We start from the raw sequence: 20,404 nt of genomic DNA on the forward strand, positions 1-20,404 counted from the left end.
TCTTTGAATAAGTTCCTGGAACTTTTTTGGGCCTCAGGTTTTTCCACCAATGATACGCAAGTACAACAAGAGGGATCCTCTTAGGTTTGTTCCTTCCAGCTTCACAGATCAATGTGGATTTTTATACCAAACTTACAGGAGCTTGATTAGGATATGGACTGCCAGGCAGGAGTGTGCAGTGGTGGGACGGGGCAGATACCCAGCCCAGGGCCTGCCCTGCCCTCTGAGGGTGGCTCCCCAGGGATCGTGCTCTAACTCTGATGGTCATTCGATTTACTGGTTGATATAAATGTTATTTCACGTAAGCTAAAATGACCTGGAAAATAAGAGGGAGACAGTTTAAGAATTTAGGTAATACCGAGCAATGCTTTGGCATTTCCAGAGGGAATTTCATGTTAAGCTATTACCCACTGCTTTTTTGTGGCTTTTCGTGTCAGTGGGAGCAGAAACTATGACTTGAGCTAGACAAATTTAACAAAATAGAAGGAAATCGCACTTTATGCCCATTTGACAAGTTTCTGAACTACTTATGCTATGGAATTGAAAGTAAATGATGTTTGTTCTGAAGTAATTTATAATCCAGGGAGAGAGGGAGGAGTTACTGAACGAGTACAGGAGGATACATACTGTTTGTTCTTTTATTCTGCACATGTCGATGCCCGTGACTGGCTGTGTCCTCTCAGTGTGTGCAGCGGGCAGGTGAGGCGCTCTGGAGCCGAGCCCTGAGGGGAGCAGGGGGCCTGCGGGCAGAGCCGCGTGCCTCGAGAAGGGAGCCGCACTCTTGATAACTAGGAGCTCTTTTCTGTCCTCCGCGCCTTTTTCTCAGCGCCCGTCCTTACTGTGAAGATGACAGCTGCTCCTCATCTCTGAGGATATTAGCTTGCTCGTCTGCTGCCTGCAGCGTCCCTTTCTCCCACGTGTCTGCACAGGCCTGTCTCATCACGGGCTTCGCTCCGGGCACAGCAGTGGAGGTGGCCTCCCGGCCTGTACGATAGGGCGCCTCCCTCCCTCAGGTCTGGGGGGAGCCTTCCTTCTGTTTAGATTTAATAGCGAGGCCCCAGACGCTTCCTGGGTTGACTTGATGCTTGGGGTTAGGACGGTGAACACGGCCGTGTGATCAGAAGGGCGTGCGTGACTTTGAGGGCTCCTTCCCTGCAACTCCTCGGCTTTCCCAGAGAAGAATTTCCTTGGGTGGCTTCTTGTGAGGAGAGAAGCTTTAGGGCGTCCGGACTTGCGTGAATGTCCATGTTCAACCCTGAACCTCACCGCCTTCTCCGTGACTGGTTTCTCCTGAAACCGAGTCTGTGGTCTGGGTGGGAGCGGGAGGCTGGATTTGAGCATCAGTCGGTCACGGTTGTCTCGGTAACCGAGGGGTGTGGTCCTCAGACCCCGCCTCGGCCCACACCTCTGGCAGCGCCTGGCTCTTAGCTCGCTGGTTTCTTTTACAGAGATGAGGAAGAAGTTTGACGACGGAGAAGACCCCCTGGATGCAGAAAGCCAACAAGGAGGGGGCGGCAACCCTTTCCACAGGAGCTGGAACTCATGGCAAGGGTTCAATCCCTTCAGCTCAGGCGGACCTTTTAGATTTAAATTCCACTTCAATTAAACCAGCTGTTTTTCTGCTCTTCATTTTTTAAAGATTAAACACAAAAAAACCTTGTTCCAGGATCTTAATGACAAAAAAATTTCAGTCTTTCAGTTTGTCCATGACCAAAGAGTTGTTTTCACAGGAAATATCTGTTCTTATCCGTTTTAGACTTGAGGTTGATGGGTTTGTGAGGGCAGGGAGGCAGGGGAACGGTGCTGTGTCTGGCGGAGCAGCCTGCGTCTGGGTTGTGAACGTCGGGACGAAGGAGTCTGAGACAGGCGCGCAGAGTTTGTATTTTTCTACACCGGAGCACGTGGACATTCTTTTCTTCACATCCTTGCTTACGTGTCTGTCAGAGCCTGCACTTGTGAGGCGGAGCTGTGGTGTCAGGATTCTCCCAGAGGAGTGAACGTTCTGAGCTGTATGTTCTTACTTAGATCCTGGTCAGTCCAGTCATTTGTAAATATGTTAGATTTCCACCTGCATTCCCATCTCTCTTCGAGCATGAATGTGGCTGTCATGGAAGGTGGGCAGAGCCTGTCTTTTAGAAAACCTGCTACCGAATGACAGTCGCTGGAGCCAGGGTTAGATTTGGACGGATGTTAAGCATGTATGTTTTTTTGTTCAGTACCTGCAGGGGAGTACTGAAAAGCACTGAAATAGAATTAATTGTAAATCCTACTGGCCCTTTTACTATGAAACACAACAAACGAAAAAGTAATATGTAAAATAGGTTCATATAATATAGCAGTGGTATTTAAAATAATATTGCTGTAGTGCAGAATGAAATACTTTAACAACAACTGAAGTTGTGAGTTAAACAGCATTTCCTGTAACAGGATTGGCTTAGAAATGTAAAGTCGCTCAGTCAACATAAACAAACAGAACGCCATGTTTCCCACTTTTAGTAAATACAGCCGACAGTATCTCTTAGGTCCTGGCCTACCTGGCCCGTGGGTGCCCGTGTGGGACTGTTTTGAGGTGGGCATTAAATAGCAGGCCTGCCCCCTTTTCAGACCTTGATGCCTCTGGATGTTCTCTGCCAGAAAAAAAACAACAAAAAACAGGTTTACAGATCTAGTTAGCTCCAGCTGTATGTCCACTATCAAGATGGCATCTCTTCTTGGGATACCTTCTTCTTAAGAGAAATGAACTATTCAGTCTTTCTTTATATACTGGATAATTTTTTCCCTAAAAAAAAAAATGAGTGTTACTTTAATCAAGAACATGAAATATTTATGGAATTATGATGCTGCATTTAAAATCTAAGAAAATTACTTTAGATAAAATTATTACATTCTGGAAAGGTTTTTGTTTTTCCCTCAGAGCATTCTGAAGCAGTTTAAGCAGGAAAGGCTTAATATATTGTTTTTAGGAAATGAAGCATTTTCTTTGAGTTGCGGGGACCATCCTGACTGCTAATATCCACAACAGCCAGCCAAGCACAAATCGTTTTCTTCTACAGTCATCCTGAAACATGCGTGGAAAAAAGTTGTTTAAACTGAGACAGAACATATAGTTGAGATGAACAAAACACGTGAGTGCTTTCTGCATCTATTTAGAAGTTTATTTCTTACCAATAAACTTAAGATTGCATTTTGAAAACTAGCAAACAGCTTGCAGCTCTCATTTTGTTTTAATGTCTCAAAATTCAAGCCAATGTGAGAGTAATTTACAAGGGAAATTCATTTTTGTTTATTCTTTAATCTTGTTACTTCATTAGTTACATCAGCAATTTTTTTTCAATCTGGTTCTTTCATATATGATGTCACTGTGAACTCTCTGAAATCTAGCGACGGCCTCTACCGACTTGTACAAGTAAGAGTTTTCACACAGAATCTGAACGAGGGAAATATCAAACCACTTGCCGTTCTATCCGGAGGAGAGGGTGCAAGGCTGCCAGCGAGGAGGAGCCGGAAGGAGTCCGCAGGGCTGGAGGCGGGCCACACGTCCTGGGCACCTGCCACCTCGCCGACTGCCACCCCGCCGCCGAGAGGGCTGTTTGCCTCACTTTTTTCTCCACCTGTAATAACTATAAATCCTGTTCCTAAAGCCTTACCATGGACGGACTTTAGTCATCACAGTGGAAATGTGCAGAGTCACTTGTTTTCAGTGAAGACGGAGAAGCAGGTGTGGTGCTGAGCGCCAACGCCGCGAACAGCAGTCCTCTGGGCTCTGCTGTTCTGCTAAGGAACGAAGAAAAGAACGACCTTTAACTTCCAGCCGTGAGGGTCATCTGCGGTCTTCCGGCACCCGCGTGACTGGGAAGGTGGTCACTCCACGCTTCCTTCAGAGTGACCGAGGAGAGCGCTGGGAGTGCGAAGGGACACTCGTCCGTCCTGGCGGCCTGACGCAGGAGGTCGCCACCGCTCCTGCGGGTGCCGGGTAACCGGTGTGGCACTCTCTGGAAAAGCCAAATGAGCGGGGCGCCCAGCCTTGGCTGTATTACGTTCCCTGTTAAACTCCTCCCTCCCTTTTCAGTGAGCGCCGGAAGTGAAGTATCGCTGGCCTGTAAATGGATAGTTTTCCACAGCAACAAGTATTCAACACATCAGCCTATAAACCTGAAAAAGTTCTAAAAAGAGAGGATAAATTAATGCCCACTTCTGAAAGTTTGTGCTTTCTTAACATGGATAAATGAAAACTGGAAAACGACTTCAATAGTTTACTAATGTGAATTGGATATAACAATACTAATTTTAAAACATTTTTCTCTTTAGGCAGTATTAAAAGTTTAAGTATCAGTATGAAAACAGAACTTTTTGGGACTCTGATAATGGAGTGTAAAAACTACCCATAGCTTAAGAGAAAAATACTACTGATAACCAAGTATGAGGGAAAAAAGCTAAAAGAATCGCAGTTTTAAGTTGGCACCATTTTCTATTCATGGTGGAAAATGAAAGATTTCACCTTTAAAGCTTGACATTGGTCAGAAGTTGTATGTGACATTTACCATGAAAAAAGGGCTCAAGATGCTTAGTTAAAAACGTCTCCTCAGTCAGGCTTGTGCCTCCTTAGAGGGACAGGGCACCGGTGACAGGCCCTGTGCAGAGTTTTCATCGAGTACACACCAATGGTTAACCTAGAGAAATTCACGCAGCTACGTTGAATGTAGCTGACTTTTCCATGTTTATAAAGAAAGGAGAAAGGCAAATGCTGACTTTCCAACAATTATCCTTATTCTAAATCAGTTCATTCCTTTTTTTGTTAGTAGCAGAGTTTATTCTGTAATTGCAAATGATGTTAATAGGTGGGGATAATGAGTTTGTTTAATGATCTCATTTGCTGAATGATTTAAGAGTAAAATTAGCCACTGCGTGGCTTTGTGTATAGTAAACAGACTTTGTTTCGTGCCTCTGTGGGTTGAACCTCTTCCGTGCAGTGGAAGGCAGAGCCCAGGGGAGGGGAAAACTGGAGATGTCTGGTGAGTTAGGCTGTTACTTCTACTGTGGTTGGTTTGAACGAGACAAGACGAAGTAACTTAATCCATCTCAATTTAGTGTCTTAGTAAAAACACCACCGAACATTAACTGAAATGGGTCTCAGACATGTCTACAAATAGGGGTACTATTTTTATGCCCGTGTATTTTCACATTTAATAAAAATATTTATGGTCAAATGAGTACCTTCTTGCTTTCAGTCTTGTGGAGAAGTCTGTTTTCCAACTTTGCTTTATACGTAATCAGCTACTGAGGTGACAGGGTTCCTGCTGGACACGAGCTGCAGGAAGAGCGCAAAAAGCAGAAATGGTCACAGACCCGTCACCCAGCCCCCCGAGGTCCTAGGACAGCGGGGCCTCAACAGGTGGCCGGTTCTTCACTTTCAGTACCATTAAAATCTAACACTTAGGTTGGCTCTGAGGACTTTCCCTTTTATATCATAACACGCACATTTCTGTTAAAAGTTCCGAAAGAGGTGGTGGGGACACTGCGGCTTATCTCAGTCAGATCTCTTAACTACAAACACAAGGAGCTTTCTTCGTATATTCTGCGTGTCCTAAAACTACGGGACAGCTAGAATACTTAGAGAACTTTCCCAGAAAGCAGTTTCCACATTCTTAATAATCATGATACCCACCTTAGCAACACATCATCAGTCAGCCTTCGTCTGAAGATACTGCAAGTGCCTGCAAAAGGCCGGAGGGCCGCCTGCCTGCGCACAGGATGGGAGGGGGAAGCCGAGTCCACCAGCCCCTCGGGGATTGTAAGCCCTGATCCCCTCCCCCTCCTACCCTCACACCCAAGAAATCCAGTCACTTCAATCTTAAGGCACATAGGTCACACCCCAGAGACCCTGAGCTCTGCAGACCTCTATCCACCGAGTCAGTCTGTCCTTGGAGATCAACAGGTGATCAACAGAAGCGTGAGATGCACAGTCACCTGTCACTGCCTTACACTAGGATTCAGTTTCTAACAAGGAGGCCTCCAGGTGACAACTCCGAGGTTGCAGTCTTGTTCTGAATACATTTCCAACTGTCACTAAGGTCAGTCTGCTGGGAGAAGCATCTCCTCCAGTTCTAATATCACGAGGGACCGAGCAGCTGGATGTGGAAGGGCCACTGGCAAAAGGAGTTCCAAGGCCTTCCTGAGGAAATTGGAATTGAACATTGTTAAAAAGCACGAAGGAGAAACCACCGCTTGCAGCATTTCTTGGCGGATTTAAGTCTGTGTTATTTGCATGTTTCCCTGCTCTTACAGGAGATTTCTATAAGAATAGTGTCTCATTTGTATGTATGTATTTATCTATGTAATGGATTTTTTAAGACTGGTTGCCCTAAATGGATGTGATTTTTCTCTCTGTGAAAGATTGTTTAAAGATAGCAAAGGATAACTCTTCTAACAATCCTTCACTGTATTACAGTTTTCTTAGGATTTTATTAATACTCCTTCACATGTACCACCTGTTGCATTTCCTGCAGTGTTTATACTTTTGTTGCCTCAGGTTACTAAAACCTCATAAAAGTGGGAAGACCTCATTCTCCAGCGGCACGATTTTAGTGCAGGCAAACTAGCTTCTCTTCCTCTTGGTAGGTCAACATGCAGTGAATGCTCTGTACAACGTGGCCTTAGGCCAGGGGAATTTTGTCTCGGACGCTGTGCAATGAAGAAAAATCACATCATCAGATCCCAAATAAGGCTATTTGTCCTTATCCAAGAGCTTTTACCCGATATAGTCAGGAATGATGTTATGAATAAATACAACTATTAGGAAACAATGCAGGCATAGAAATACTCCCGGAGAGATTCTGGATTAACACTGATCAATGTGAGAGCCCTTCACTGCACTTTAGGGTCCGATCACCAAAGCTCTCCACGTACTTGACAAACGCCCCTACGTCACCTTGTGCACCTGGCTCCAACCTCCCCACCCCGTCCTCTCCTCCTCCTCCTCAAAGGAACAAAACTACCCCCTTGCTAGTCTGTGCCCAGTGCACTTCCTCCTGCTTCCCTTTGCATCCTAAATGTCACTTTCTCACACCTTCCTGACACTTTCCCTGCCCAGCATTTTCATTTGGATAGTGAATGCCACTTAAATTGGCCTAGTAACTTCCAAAGGACAGCCTCGCGCACTGTAGGTACTTAAATATTTGTTGGATTTGTTCAGGTTAGGAAGACCTGGATTATTGGCCTTTGGACGAAACTGGAAACATTTTTCTGGCGGAAGCAGACTGTGGGAAAACAAAGGAAAGCCAACACACCAGTGGTGGGTTTGCTGACTTTTGTTTACAAGGGATGACAGCCTGTGGTGCTTCCTGGAAGTATTCTATTCTCTCCCTCTAGGAGCTTCATTGTTCCCTGAACTTGAGGATAACTGGAGCCGAAGGATGGGCACTTCCAACCTCTAACCACTTGTACCAAAGCATCTGGGAGGCATGAAGACTTCGGACTGTCTTCAGTCTTATATTCTGAGTTTACCTTATACCAAAACTTATACCCCAAACTTAAATGTCTTTTCATGGTTAAAACTCAAAATCTCCTAATTCTCAGATATGCTCTGTTCCGGCTTTCCTCTGAGAAGGAGGAAGGAGAAGTGGACTGTAACTTCTCAAAATGGGCAATACCGTTTGTCTTTGCTCTCTCCTAGGATTTGATTTTTGTTAAAATTTGCTCTAGGGCCTGCACCTGAACACCAGAATTCAGGGTCAGGAATGTATGTGGGAGGCCTCGGGCTACCTTCCAGCACCCTCAGGGCAGCGGAGCTGGTGGCCTTCTCTGCGAGTGCTGCCCTGTGCTCCAAGATGGGCTGCGGTTCAGTTCCCCTAGCGCGTCCCCGAGGAGGGGAGAGCTGTGTGTGGCGCTGCGCTCTACATGCACTTGACGTAAAAATTAGCCATTTTATAAAAGAATCTCCCTGTAAAGAAATATTTATAAGTCTGGATTTTTAGATATAAGGTATCATTCATCTGGAAACGAAACGTAAATTTAGCCATTCAAATCATAAGCTACAAACTACATTATTCTGCAATTTAGCTTATATTCTATGAGGTACAGAATCTAGCATATTGGAGATGGTAGTTAGTAATAAGTGTGGAAATCAGGTGCCATTACCTAGTGAAGTACCATCTCACAGCTGGGGCTTCTGCCTAAAGCACCACAGCAGACCTGAGGTAGCTGGGTTGGAGTATCTGGCCTAAGCTAGAAGCTTACAGAGACTCTTACCTCTCACCAAGCCCCGACTCCAAAGAGGAGTGAGCCAGAGACCCCATGGAACTGGGGTCTTCACCCCAGGCCAAGTTACCACTCAAGCTTTTGACAGCATCCCTTAGGACCCTGGGAACCCACAGGAACAATCTACTTCCATTCCAGGCCACACCTGGAGCACTCCATTTTATCACAGACAAACCCAAACAAGTAACAAAGGGAAGGTTACAGGGAGAGGGAGAGGCCTTGTGATCTCTCATTAGGAAGAATGAAGCTGCTGGGGGCAAAGTAGTTATTTTCAAATGCTCTGTGGGCTGTGCCATCCAGTAGAGAAGGATTAGATTCATTCAGAAGGGCTCAAAGGAGCGAGAGTAGAGACTGCCAGTAGACAGCTTCGGGCTCACTATGGAACTCTGTACGGAGTTGTCCAAAGATGGACCAGCCAGTCTCCAGAGGCAGACAGTTCCATGTGGCCCTGGAAGGTTCCAAGATGGCTTGAGGGTCTACCTGGCAGGGCCTTGTAAGGGGGGCTGTTCCTCAAACCTCACTTATCACCGGAGTCATCTGGAGAGCTTCTTAGACAATCATGATGTCCCACGCTCACCTCAGCCCCATTCAATCAGCTTCTTCAGGGGACAGGGTCCAAATGACATTGAGGTCTTCTCCAGTCCCAAGATCCTATGATTCTAGAATAGTTGGATAGTTTTTGAACATTTGCTATTCCTATTCAGCTATTATTAATATAAAACAGGAAAACAAACTGTTTACACTCTTAAGTTTCTATAAAACTAGCCAGTTCTTTTTTAAAAAGAATACATATATACCCCATAAGCCCATGAATATCATTTTATGAAATAAAAATAAGAAACATTAAAAAAATACAAATACTGCATAGGATTAAAACATCATATGGTTTACGATAAACAAAATAATTACAGTGTGACACTACTTCCATTTTAAAACAACAGTTAAGGTATAAATGGGCTTACTTTAAAAAAAATTATTCGGAGATAACCATGAGTCCTTTCTTAGAAGAAAAAACACAAAATAGATTTCTCTAATTTAAAAGCATCTTTTGAATGAAGAAATATGGATGCACATAGAGCTGGAATATCCAAACATGTAGATGGTTTGCTAATTCCCCATGAGGACCAGCTAGTCAGATATGTTCTTCTACTTGGTTATCTGGCAAAATTATCACTTTAACTGGTGAAAACACAGTGTTTTAAGCAATCAAGAAAGAGGAACAATCTAGTTTTAAATACTCAATGGCCATTTCTTATATAACTTAAACTTATTCAATACATTAAACACATGTATTTTTAAATAATTTAAATTGAAGAATATGTCACTGATCCTTAATGAAACTTTCAAGTCTTAGCAGTAGTTCCACATTTCCCCAGCAGGTGGCAGATTTCTTGTCATACTTTCTCATCTTCTTACACAGGCCCGTGCTAGAGTTCATCATGTGTCAAAACTGTAGGAGAGGAAAGTTTATTTAGCTCCTGAAATCTCAAACATCACATTAGCTTAAACCTGACTGAGGTATGGATTAATATAATAAAAAGCATAGGTGCTCCCTGAGGATCCTCTTGTTTGTTAGTTCAGTACCTACTTGCTTCATTATGTGCCATAAGAATAGCTCTTTTTATGTTATGGTATCTATTACATTGTATCATAAGTACTTGCCTCTTTACCCACCTAGAAGCCAGGTCCCATGAGTCTATGAGAACAAGGACCATACCTTATTTACCTTTGTTATCTTCAGGACCTAGCACCCTGCCTGGCAATAGAGGCCTTGAACAGTACTAACAGATTACTCACCATGTACAAAGTATCCTGTTAATGTAGTGGAACAACAAAAAGCAGAAGACATATATGGTCCTCATCTAAGATGGGAGGACAGAGCATTCAAACACAGACACAAATACTGTACAAATGTGAGAATCAGTACCAGTGAAGACCCTTCGAGATCAAAATGGTTTCCTCACCTTCTGCATCATTGAGCTGTCACATACTGATTTAAGAACACTGAAAATGATATTTTCAGGCAGAAATTAATTAATATACATTTTAAATGGATCCTGTTCCATAATTCAAGATGGCAGACTATATCTCTCCACTAAACTCCACTGGAAAGATAAGAAATATAAAAAGGAATAGCGGTAAAGACAATGGGAGAAGTGGGTATGAGACAACACTGGAGCAGGGTTATCAACGAATTTCTAAACGCGGAAAACAGAATACACAGCTGAGATGATGAGCTGATTTTCTTGACAGAGAAGCCTGGGAAAGCCTCCTAACAGAAAACACTGGTGGGGAGTACATCACCCAGTGAAGCAATTAACTGAAGGACTGTATGGAAAATCTGTGCACATCAGCTCTCCACTCTCATTCCTTCTTCAGCATTGCAGAAAGAAACAGCCTGGTGTTTATTGCAAGATAAAAAGTGTAAGGCTAAAAATAGAACAGTTTATTGAGAGAAAGATAAAGAGAGAAAGTGAGAGAGAGAGAGAGAGAGAGAGAGAGAGAGAGAGAGATTTTTGTATAGGTATTGATGCTCTCGAGTGAAGTCCCCTCTTTGTAACTTTAGGCCAGGGTGGTGTGTGGGATGGGCTTGTTCTGTTCCAGGCCCACAGAGAGAAGCCTGCCAGTTCTACACCGTGCTAATATACCTAAAGTTACCAATTAACCCCCCGCCCCCGTTCAGGGAAGAAGCCTATTGGAGAAACAAACACCATTTACACCATCACAGAGGAAACTCAAGCCAGCTATGTATACTGATTAATCTCATTTTTTATTCTTAAATGTACACTAACAGCCAAGAATCTCCAGGTGTTTAAAGATAATCAACAGTAAAAGAAAAAAGGACCAAGATGAACACACAAATGATTCAACCAAAGGAAACAAAGATAACCAAGAGAACCAAAGAGACTCTTAAAATAATTATAATTAATGTTTTCCAGAGATATCTGAAAAGTCAATAAAGCCACAGAACAAGAACAAATTGAAATTAAAAGAAAACAAGCAGGGAAAAGAAAGATTCGCTGGAAATTAAAATGTGACTGCCCTCTTAGAAGCAGCCACATAGCACAGGGAGATCAGCTTGGTGCTGTGTGACCACCTAGAGGGGTGGGATAGGGAGGGTGGGAGGGAGACACAAGAGGGAGGAGATATGGGGATGTGTGTATATGTATAGCTGATTCACTTTATTATACAGCAGAAACTAACACACCATTGTAAAGCAAGTATACTCCAATAAAGATGTTAAAAAAAATGTGATTGCCCTCTTAAAAAGAAAGATCAATAGAAGGATTGAAGATAAAGTAAAAAAGTTTCCCAGAACACAGAGGGAAAATTAGGGAATATAAAAATAAAATATTAAAAACAGAAATACAAAGATCATAAGAGTCTACTATGATCAATTACATGCCAACAAATTGGACAACCAAAAAGAAATGGATAAATCTCTAGACACTTACAGTCTACCAAGACTGAATCATGAGGAGACAGAAAATCTGAACAGACCAATTACTAGTAAGGAGACTGAATCAGTAATCAAAAACCTCCGAATAAACGAAAGCCCAGGATGAGATGGCTTCACTGGTGAATTCTACTAAACATTTAAAGAAGAATTAATACTAATCCTTCTCAAGCTCTTTCAAAAACTGTAAGGGGTGGGAACACTCCCAAACTCATTTTACAAGGCCAGTATTACCACGATAACAAAATCAGACAATGACACTCTGAAACAATCCCATTTACAATTGCATTAAGACCAGTTTAACCAAGAAGAAATATATTTAACCAAGTGGGTGAAAGACCTATTCACTGAAAACTGTAAGACACTGATGAAAGAAACTGAAGACACAAAAATAAATGGAAAGATATTCTGTGCTTGTGGGTTTGAAGAATCAATATTATTAAAATGTCCATATTACTCAAATCTACAGATTCAATACAATCCCTATCAAAATTCCAATGATATTTTTCACAGATATAGAACACAGAATCCTAAAATTTGTATGGAACCACAAAAAGCTGAATGGCTAAAGCAATCTTGAGAAAGAAGAACAAAGCTGGAGGCATCACAAATCCTCATTTCAAGCTATATCACGGTAATCAAAGCAGTATGGTACTGGCATAAAAAGAGACAAATAGATCAATGGAACAGAATAGGGAGCCCAGAAATAAACATTATATATATATATATATATATATATATATATTATATATATATAAAACATATAATATATATATATATATTAGTTTATGACAAAAGAGCCAAGAACATGCAATGGGAAAAGGACAGTTTCTTCAATAAATGGTGCTGAGAAAACTGGACAGCCACATGCAAAAGAATAAAACTTGACTGCTGTCTTACACCATGTACAAAAATTAACTCAAAATATATTAAAAATTTGAACAGGAGACCTGAAACCATAAAACTCCTAGAAGAAAACATAGGTGATGACCTCCCTGACACTGGTCTAGGCAATGATTTTTTGGATTTGACATCAAAAGCAAAGGCAACAAAAGCTAAAGTAAATAAATGGGATTATATCAAATTAAAAAGCTGCACAGTGAGGGAAACCAACAAGAAAATAAAAAGGCAACCTATGAAAGGGTAGAAAATATTTGTAAATTATATATTTGTTAAGGGGTTATTATCCAAAATTTATACAGAACTCCTAAAACTCAATAGCAGAAAAACAATCTGATTAAAAACTGGGCAAAGGATCTGAATAGATATTTTTCTAAAGAAAATATACACATAGCCAACAGGTACATGAAAAGGTTCCAATGTCACTAGTCACTAATAATTAGGGAAATGCAAATCAAAACCACAAGATATCACCTCATACCTGTTAGAATGTCTACTATCAAAAAGACAAAAAATAACAAGTGTTGGCAAGGAATGTGGATAAAAGGGAACCCTTGTACACTGTGGGTGGAAATGTAAATTGGTGCAGCCACTATGGAAATCAATGTGATGGTTCCTCACAAAATTAAAAATTGAATTGCCATATGATCCAGCAATTGCACTTTTGAGTATTTACCTGAAGAAAACAAAACAAAACAAAACCCAATTCAAAAAGCTATATGTACTTCCATGTTCACTGCAGCATTATTTACAATAGCCAAGATATGGAAGCAACCTAAGCATCCATCAATAAATGAATGGATAAAGAAAATGTGGTATACACACACACACACACACACACACACACACACACTGAAATATTATTCAGCCATAAAAAAGAAGGAAGTCCTGTCATATGCGATACCATAGATGGACCTTGACAGTATTACACTAAGGGAATTAAGTCACGCAAAGAAAGACAAATGCCATAAGATATCACTTTTACGTGGAACCTAAAAACAAAAACAAAAGCAACCAACCAAGCTCACAGCAACAGAGAACAGGTTGGTGGTTGCCAGAGGTGGGGATGGGGGATGGATGAAATGGGTGAAGGGGGTTAAAAGGTACCAACTTCCAGTTATAAAATAAATTAGTCATAGGGATGTAATGTACAGCATAGTGACTGAAGTTAGTAATACTGTCTAGTATACTTGAAAGTTGCTAAGAGAGGTCTTAAAAGTTCTTATCATAAGAAAAAAACTTCTTAACTATGTATGGTAATGAATGTTAATTAACCTTATTGTGGTGATTATTTTGCAATATTTACAAGTATCAAATCATTATGTTGTACACCTGGAGCTAATATAGTGTTATATGTCAACTGTATCTCATTTAAAAAATGGAAAAAAAAAAGGAAAAATAGGTCATGACCAAGTAGAATTTATTCTAGGAATACAAGGATGATTCAATATTAGGAATAATGATTCAATATTAGAAAATCTATTAATATAGTTTATCATACCAATATATCCAAGTAAAAAAATCATATAGTAACTTCTACTTTTGAAGAGGCAGTTGATAAAATACAACCCATTTTGATAAAAACACTTATTAAACTAAGAATCAATGGATATTTCCTCAGCGTGATAAAAATACGTGAAAAAATAGCTTTAGTCCAAAGCTATTATCTTACTTAATGGGGAAACACAGGAGGTTGGCTAGGCAATGTGAGAAAAAGAAAAGATGCCTACCACTACCACTGCTATTTAATATTGTATTAGATATATAAGCCAAAACAATTAGGTAAGAAAAAGCAATGTGAGGGTAAAAAAAAAAGGATTAGAAAGGAAGAGGAAAAACCATCTTTGGTTGCAGGTAAGATGTACATATTCCTGGAAAAATCTCAAGAGAATCAACTGAAACATTACTATAAACAATATGAGAATTCAATATGATCATAGGAAATAAAAATTCATATAAGGAAAATAGTAGTCCTTCTATGGACAAGCTACCACCAGTAAGATATACTGGAAGAGAAAATTCCATTTTTAATAGTAACAAAAGATAAAGTATCTAGGAATAAGCTTTAAAATATATGTATAAAACCTATATGATTAAAATGTTGTAACTCTTGACAAACATAAAACTGGACCTGAACATACAGAAAGACACAATATGTTCCTAGATAGGATAGTTTTCACGAAGATGTCAGTACTCCCTAAGTTAACTAATAAATTTAATATAATCCTTCCTCTACCACAAAAGGAAAAAAAAAAAACAACAGAAAAATTTTTGGAAATAGATAAGCTGATTCTAAAGCTTGTACAGACAAGTAAGCAGACAAGAACACCCAGGAATACAACAACAAAGAGCAATGAGCCCTACTTGACATTTAAACATACTGTAAACATTCAATGATTAAAGTAGTGTGTAATAGACACACGTAGAGACAGAGACCAATGGAACAGAAAAAAAAAAGTGCCAAATGAGACATACATAATACAGGAATTTAGCATATGCTAAAGGTGGCAACACAAATATGTGGAATAAAGATTATTAATTTTTCCCAGTGTTGGCAAGCAATGCTCCAGAAAAAAACAGGCAAAGGACAAGAACAGTTGAAAATCAGAAGAAATACAAATGGCCCTTAAACATATGACACGATTCTCAAATTCCATTCAAGTTATGGGTTGAATTATTTTCCCCTCAAAATTCATATGTTGGAGTCCTAACCTCCAGTACCTCAGAGTGTGACCTTATCTGGAGACAGGGTCTATGCAGAGGTATTCAAGTTAAAATGCGGTCATTAGGGTGGACCCTACTCCAACATGACTGGTGTTGTTATAGGACAAGGAAATTTGGACACAAACATGTACAGAGGGAAGACAATGTGAAGAGGCATAGGAAGAAGACGGCCGTTTACAAGCCAAGGAAAGAGGCCTGCAACAGATCCTTCCCTCACAGCCCTCAGAGGGAAATAACCCTGACTGCACTTTGATCTTGGACTTCCAGCTTCCAGAACTGTGAGACAAAAATGACTTTTGCTTAAGCCACCTAGGTTGTGGTGCTATGTTACAGCAACCCCAGCAAACTAACACAATTTACAACAAGAGAAATGAAAATTTTATGAAAGAAGATATATCATAGCCTTAAAAAATGGTTGCCTTTATTTAGGGAGTATGGGATCGACATGTACACACTGCTACATTTAAAATGGATAACCAACAAGGACCTACTGTATAGCACAAGGGACTCTGCTCAATGTTATGTGGCAGCCTGGATGGGAGGGGAGTTTGGAGGAGAGTGGATACATGTATGGCTGAGTCCCTTTGCTGTGCACCTGAACTATCACAACATTGTTAATCGGCTATACTCCAATATAAAATAAAAAATTTATTAAAAAAATGGTTGCCTCTTTGGGTTTGAGTAAGTAAAAGAGGACTTCTGATTTTATTCTGTACATTAATACTTCCAAGTGTGGAAGTATATAGGATATACAATGGTTTTAATGTTTATAATGAACATGTCTTAAATTTGTAGTTAAAAATTAAGCAAAAAACCCAAAAATCTCTTTTGTAAAACCTCTCTTATTTATACATATAACCATACAAAACATATATACACAGACATGCAATTTTTCTTTAATTAAGATGTGGGTCAATAACATTATAAATATTCTATAACCTATTTTTAACTTAAAAATTTGCTGTCAGCACAAATCTGTCTCAATTCTCTTGAAAGGCTACATTATATTTCATTGTATGTATCAGTATGTATCACTGTATGTATTCATTGTATGCAATCGATCCTCTATTGATGGATAGATTCTATTTCATTATTAAAAACAATGCTGTAACAAACATATGTATATATATGCATAATTTTTCTCATTTAAATATAAGTTTCTTGTGAATTGCTGGGTCAAAGGGCATATATTTTAATTTTTTATGCATATTATAAAATTTCCTTAATTTATACAGCTACTATATGTACGAGAGTGCTTGTCAATACCCTTGCTAATGCTGGGTATTATTAATCCTTTAACTCTTTCCAATTTGATAAGAGAAACATTTCATCTCAATGTTTTATACATTTAAAATTGCTTGTGAGGTAATTATGTGAATTTTCCTTTCTTCCTTTCTTTTTTGCCTTCTTTCCGTCTCTCCCTTTGAAAACAGTTACACCACTTAGAGAATAATCTTTCTTCTTCTGAATTGAAATGGCACCTTTAAACTACATTATTAAAAATGTGTGGGTGTGTTTTAAATACTGAACTTCTCAGACAACACACACTGATTTTGTTAAGGAAAACAGAGTCAAGATGAAACAATTTCATGCTTATATGAGAAATTTTATATATAATCATTTATATATATAATCAAATATATATCATATATATATATCATATATAATCAAATAAGAATTATATTCTGAACTACTAGAAAGAATTATTGTGAGGATTAACTAGTCTAACCTGTGAAAGTCTCTAACATACTGACTGGAACACAACAGAAGCTCAGTACTACTTTTAAAAAAGAGCAAAGGACAATAGAGACAGGCACTGACCAGGAAAGGGAATTATGAAGGAATCAAGGAGTTAATATCAGCTTTAAAAGAATATTCAACACATATTTATTGGTGTTGAGGATTTATGCAGGGTGATGAAATGCTAAGGTAACCTCAGTTTTTTATTTTACTTCTTTTTTTTTTTCAGTTTTTTAAGTCTAAGAAATGGAAACAAATTAATCCAAATCACCCTCTAGTCATGACTAAGGCTACTAGATCCAGGAACCAACTTTTCATGGGGAAACCTATACCATGTACCAGATTAATTTAGGAGACAGGAGGTAATATTTTAGTTAGCTATGTAAGGCTTTTATTAAACTTCAGGGCTTGGATTTTCATATTTAGGAAATTCAGTGTGTCTTAAAGACAAGTGTTTCTTTTACGTTTTTTACCTCTACATTATGTCAGAAGGTTAATACTACACTGACTATGTGATGATCTGAAGCTATATACATGGGGGAATAGATTCTCTATCCATGTTTTAAATTTGTGAGCTTAGTCCACATAAAAATGAAATTTGTAATCAAGTCACGGACTTTGGTAAAGAAATTCTGACCTAATCATTTGATAATTTCACTAAGAACTGAGTCTGTAATCTATTCTAATTTCACTTAATTCAACATATGGTTCAAACGCCACTGCAGAATAACTTACTTGCATTTTTCTTCTTGTTTTCAAGGTGACCTAATAGCTGTCGTATCTCAGTATCATACTCCACCCATTCTGGGACAATCCTGGCAGCAGCTTTTAGTTTAGGTTCTTTTGTTTTGGGGTTATTGCACTGAAAGTTTAAATAAAGCTTTGTTAATAAAAAACCATGTTCGAGGAAACATAAAGGAAATACTTGAGGACACTGCTATGTCACTAGAGCAAACAAAATGCATTTTATAAAAAGCAGGGCCCTAGGTACTAAGTACTTGAAATACCGGAATTAGCTTAATAGAGAAAGGATCAAGTGAAATGACAAATCATAGTTTATATAAGCAGTAAGTGTTTAATGCAAACACCTCAATCAGAGCTTTAAACAAAAATTGTTTAAAGACTTGTTGATGGTTCATAAGAAGTCTGTCAAACAATTCTGTAAAATGTTTGCACAAAACATCCAATTATATGACCATCCTGTAAAAGAACACAGAAGACTATATTGATAAATATTTGATTGCCTTTTCTTCAGACTAAAACCTGGTTTTATATACTTTATGTTTTCCATACACAAAACTATTTATCAGCCTTTAGAAATGTCTTGAGTTTCTTTGGCAAAAACATTCATCCTCTTTCACATGCCTCTGTTCTCATTAGCAGTTATGATATTAAAAATCAGTTAACTGGAACTCATTTGTCAAAATACTGACAGTTGTGAAATTCAGAGTAGCTCATAAATCTCCACACCTTAAAAATATTTAACTAGCCTGCTTAATAAGCACAGTGGAAAAACAATGGACTTGGATCCTCAGTCCTCATGGTTCCAGTTTTGACTAGTAGTAGTAGACACACTTACTGGTAGTAAGGTTTGGACGGTCCACACTTACTGGTCGTAAGACCTAGTCACTAAACTGTGTGTGTGTGTGTGGTGGCGGGGGTGTGGGCAGTGGCAGAATCTTAGTTTTTTTCATCTGCAAAGGACGAAATTAAAACAAGATCATCTACAAAGTTCCTCTGATATTTGATCAATTTTAATTAGCAGTTGGTCCTATTATAGAGTTTCTTGGGAAATTAAATCAAGGTTAAAAGGCAAAAAGTAGAGGAGGAGTTTAAGAAGGTTCTGACTCTGGATGTAGTTGAAGGTACCGCTGACAAGACGTGCTCATGGGCTGGATGTGAATTGTGAGAAAAGAGAGGCATCAAATATGACCCTCGTGTCTTTGGCTTGAGCAACGTAAAGAATGGAGATGCCATTGACTGAGACAGGAAAGACTACGGGAGGAGTATAAACTTCACAGAGTTACACAAGCATCCTGTCTGCTCTTCACGAAGCACTAACAAAGAATGTGTCCTGAAGCTCACTTCTACGCGGCGTTTTCTTATAGCCGCCCCAACTTGCTTTCCCCTTCATCCTTCATGCCTTATGGGAGAGCTAAGTTATGAACCAAGAGCCTGTTGTCTTATTTATTTATTTATGGCTGCGTTGGGTTTTTGTTGCGGTGCGTGGGCTTCTCATTGCAGTGGTTTCTCTTGTTGTGGAGCACGGGCTCTAGGCGCGCAGGCTTTAGTAGTTGTGGCTTGTGGGCTCAGTAGTTGTGGCTCGTGGGCTCTAGAGTGCAGGCTCTAGTAGTTGTGGCTTGTGGGCTCAGTAGTTGTGGCTCGCGGGCTCTAGAACACAGGTTCAGTAGTTGTGGCGCACGGGCTTATTTGCTCCGTGGCAATGTGGGATCTTCCCGGACCAGGGCTCGAACGTGTGTCCCCTGCACGGGCCGGCGGATTCTTAACCACTGCACCACCAGGGAAGCCTGAGCCTGCTGTCTTAATCCCTTCCTCATCCAACATTTTCAGTTCATTGCATTGTGGATTTTTTTCTAAAGTAATATATTTCTGAAGTAACTGGAAAACAGGATTTTCTTTGTAGAAATTAATTTCACAGGCAATGTGTTCTATAAAGAAGACAATGGAACTATTTTCTAACTATGTCAGAAACTATCAAAACAAAAATACTATGTTTGTCCTTAGTTTATGCTACAATTCCCCCCCGCTACAAACTCTATCAGCAGTGCTTAAGTGGGGTGACCACGCCCCACAGGGGAGCTGTGGCCAGGCCTGGAGTTATTTCTGATTGTCGTAATGGTGGGGGGCCTACGGCCACCTAATGTGTGGAGGCCAGGGATGCTGCTAAACACTCTCCTGTACAGCGCACAGGCCCACCTCCACAACAGGGAATTACTTGGTCCCAGATGTAAATAATGCCCCAGTTGAGAAACCTTGATTGAAAGGGAGTTGAGATAGTATCATGACATTCACAAACACTCTCATCCTCACCTTCAATACCAGGAATCATGCTCTTTCCTCTCCATTAGGCCATTTCCTTGGGATTTTTCTTGATAACTTTTTCCCCAAGAAGATGACCAAAAATAGCATGTTCTTCCATTTTTATTTTAAATGTTTCTGTGGGAGAGATGATGCTGTCCACCAAAATTTATGTCACCAATCCTTCTTCTTCTATGTAGACCTAGTGCTAGGAAGTGGCTGCCCATCAAGGAATGACAATCCTTAGCTCCTCTTACAACTTAAAATATTTCATGTCTAGATTTAAAC

At 39.9% G+C, this 20,404-nt stretch overlaps 2 protein-coding genes across 2 annotated transcripts in view; one reads left to right on the forward strand and one right to left on the reverse strand.

The window, feature by feature from the left end:
* The window catches only part of DNAJC3 (DnaJ heat shock protein family (Hsp40) member C3), an 89,872-nt gene extending 84,665 nt beyond the window's left edge, over positions 1-5,207 (forward strand). The window contains exon 12 of the mRNA XM_082602400.1: positions 1,449-5,207. Coding sequence (XP_082458526.1) covers positions 1,449-1,606 — 158 coding nt within the window. The 3' untranslated portion in view covers positions 1,607-5,207. The remainder of the gene's footprint in view (positions 1-1,448) is intronic.
* A 3,902-nt stretch (positions 5,208-9,109) lies between these two features.
* UGGT2 (UDP-glucose glycoprotein glucosyltransferase 2) overlaps positions 9,110-20,404 on the reverse strand; it is a 175,963-nt gene continuing 164,668 nt past the window's right edge. The window contains exons 38-39 of the mRNA XM_082602399.1: positions 17,813-17,939; positions 9,110-9,706 (exon numbers count right to left, since the gene is read on the reverse strand). Of these exons, the coding sequence (XP_082458525.1) occupies positions 9,684-9,706; positions 17,813-17,939 (150 nt within the window). The 3' untranslated portion in view covers positions 9,110-9,683. The remainder of the gene's footprint in view (positions 9,707-17,812; positions 17,940-20,404) is intronic.

This window comes from Mesoplodon mirus (assembly GCF_964341445.2).
Source record: "Mesoplodon mirus genome assembly, chromosome: 17".
Taxonomy (NCBI): Eukaryota; Metazoa; Chordata; class Mammalia; order Artiodactyla; family Ziphiidae; genus Mesoplodon; species Mesoplodon mirus.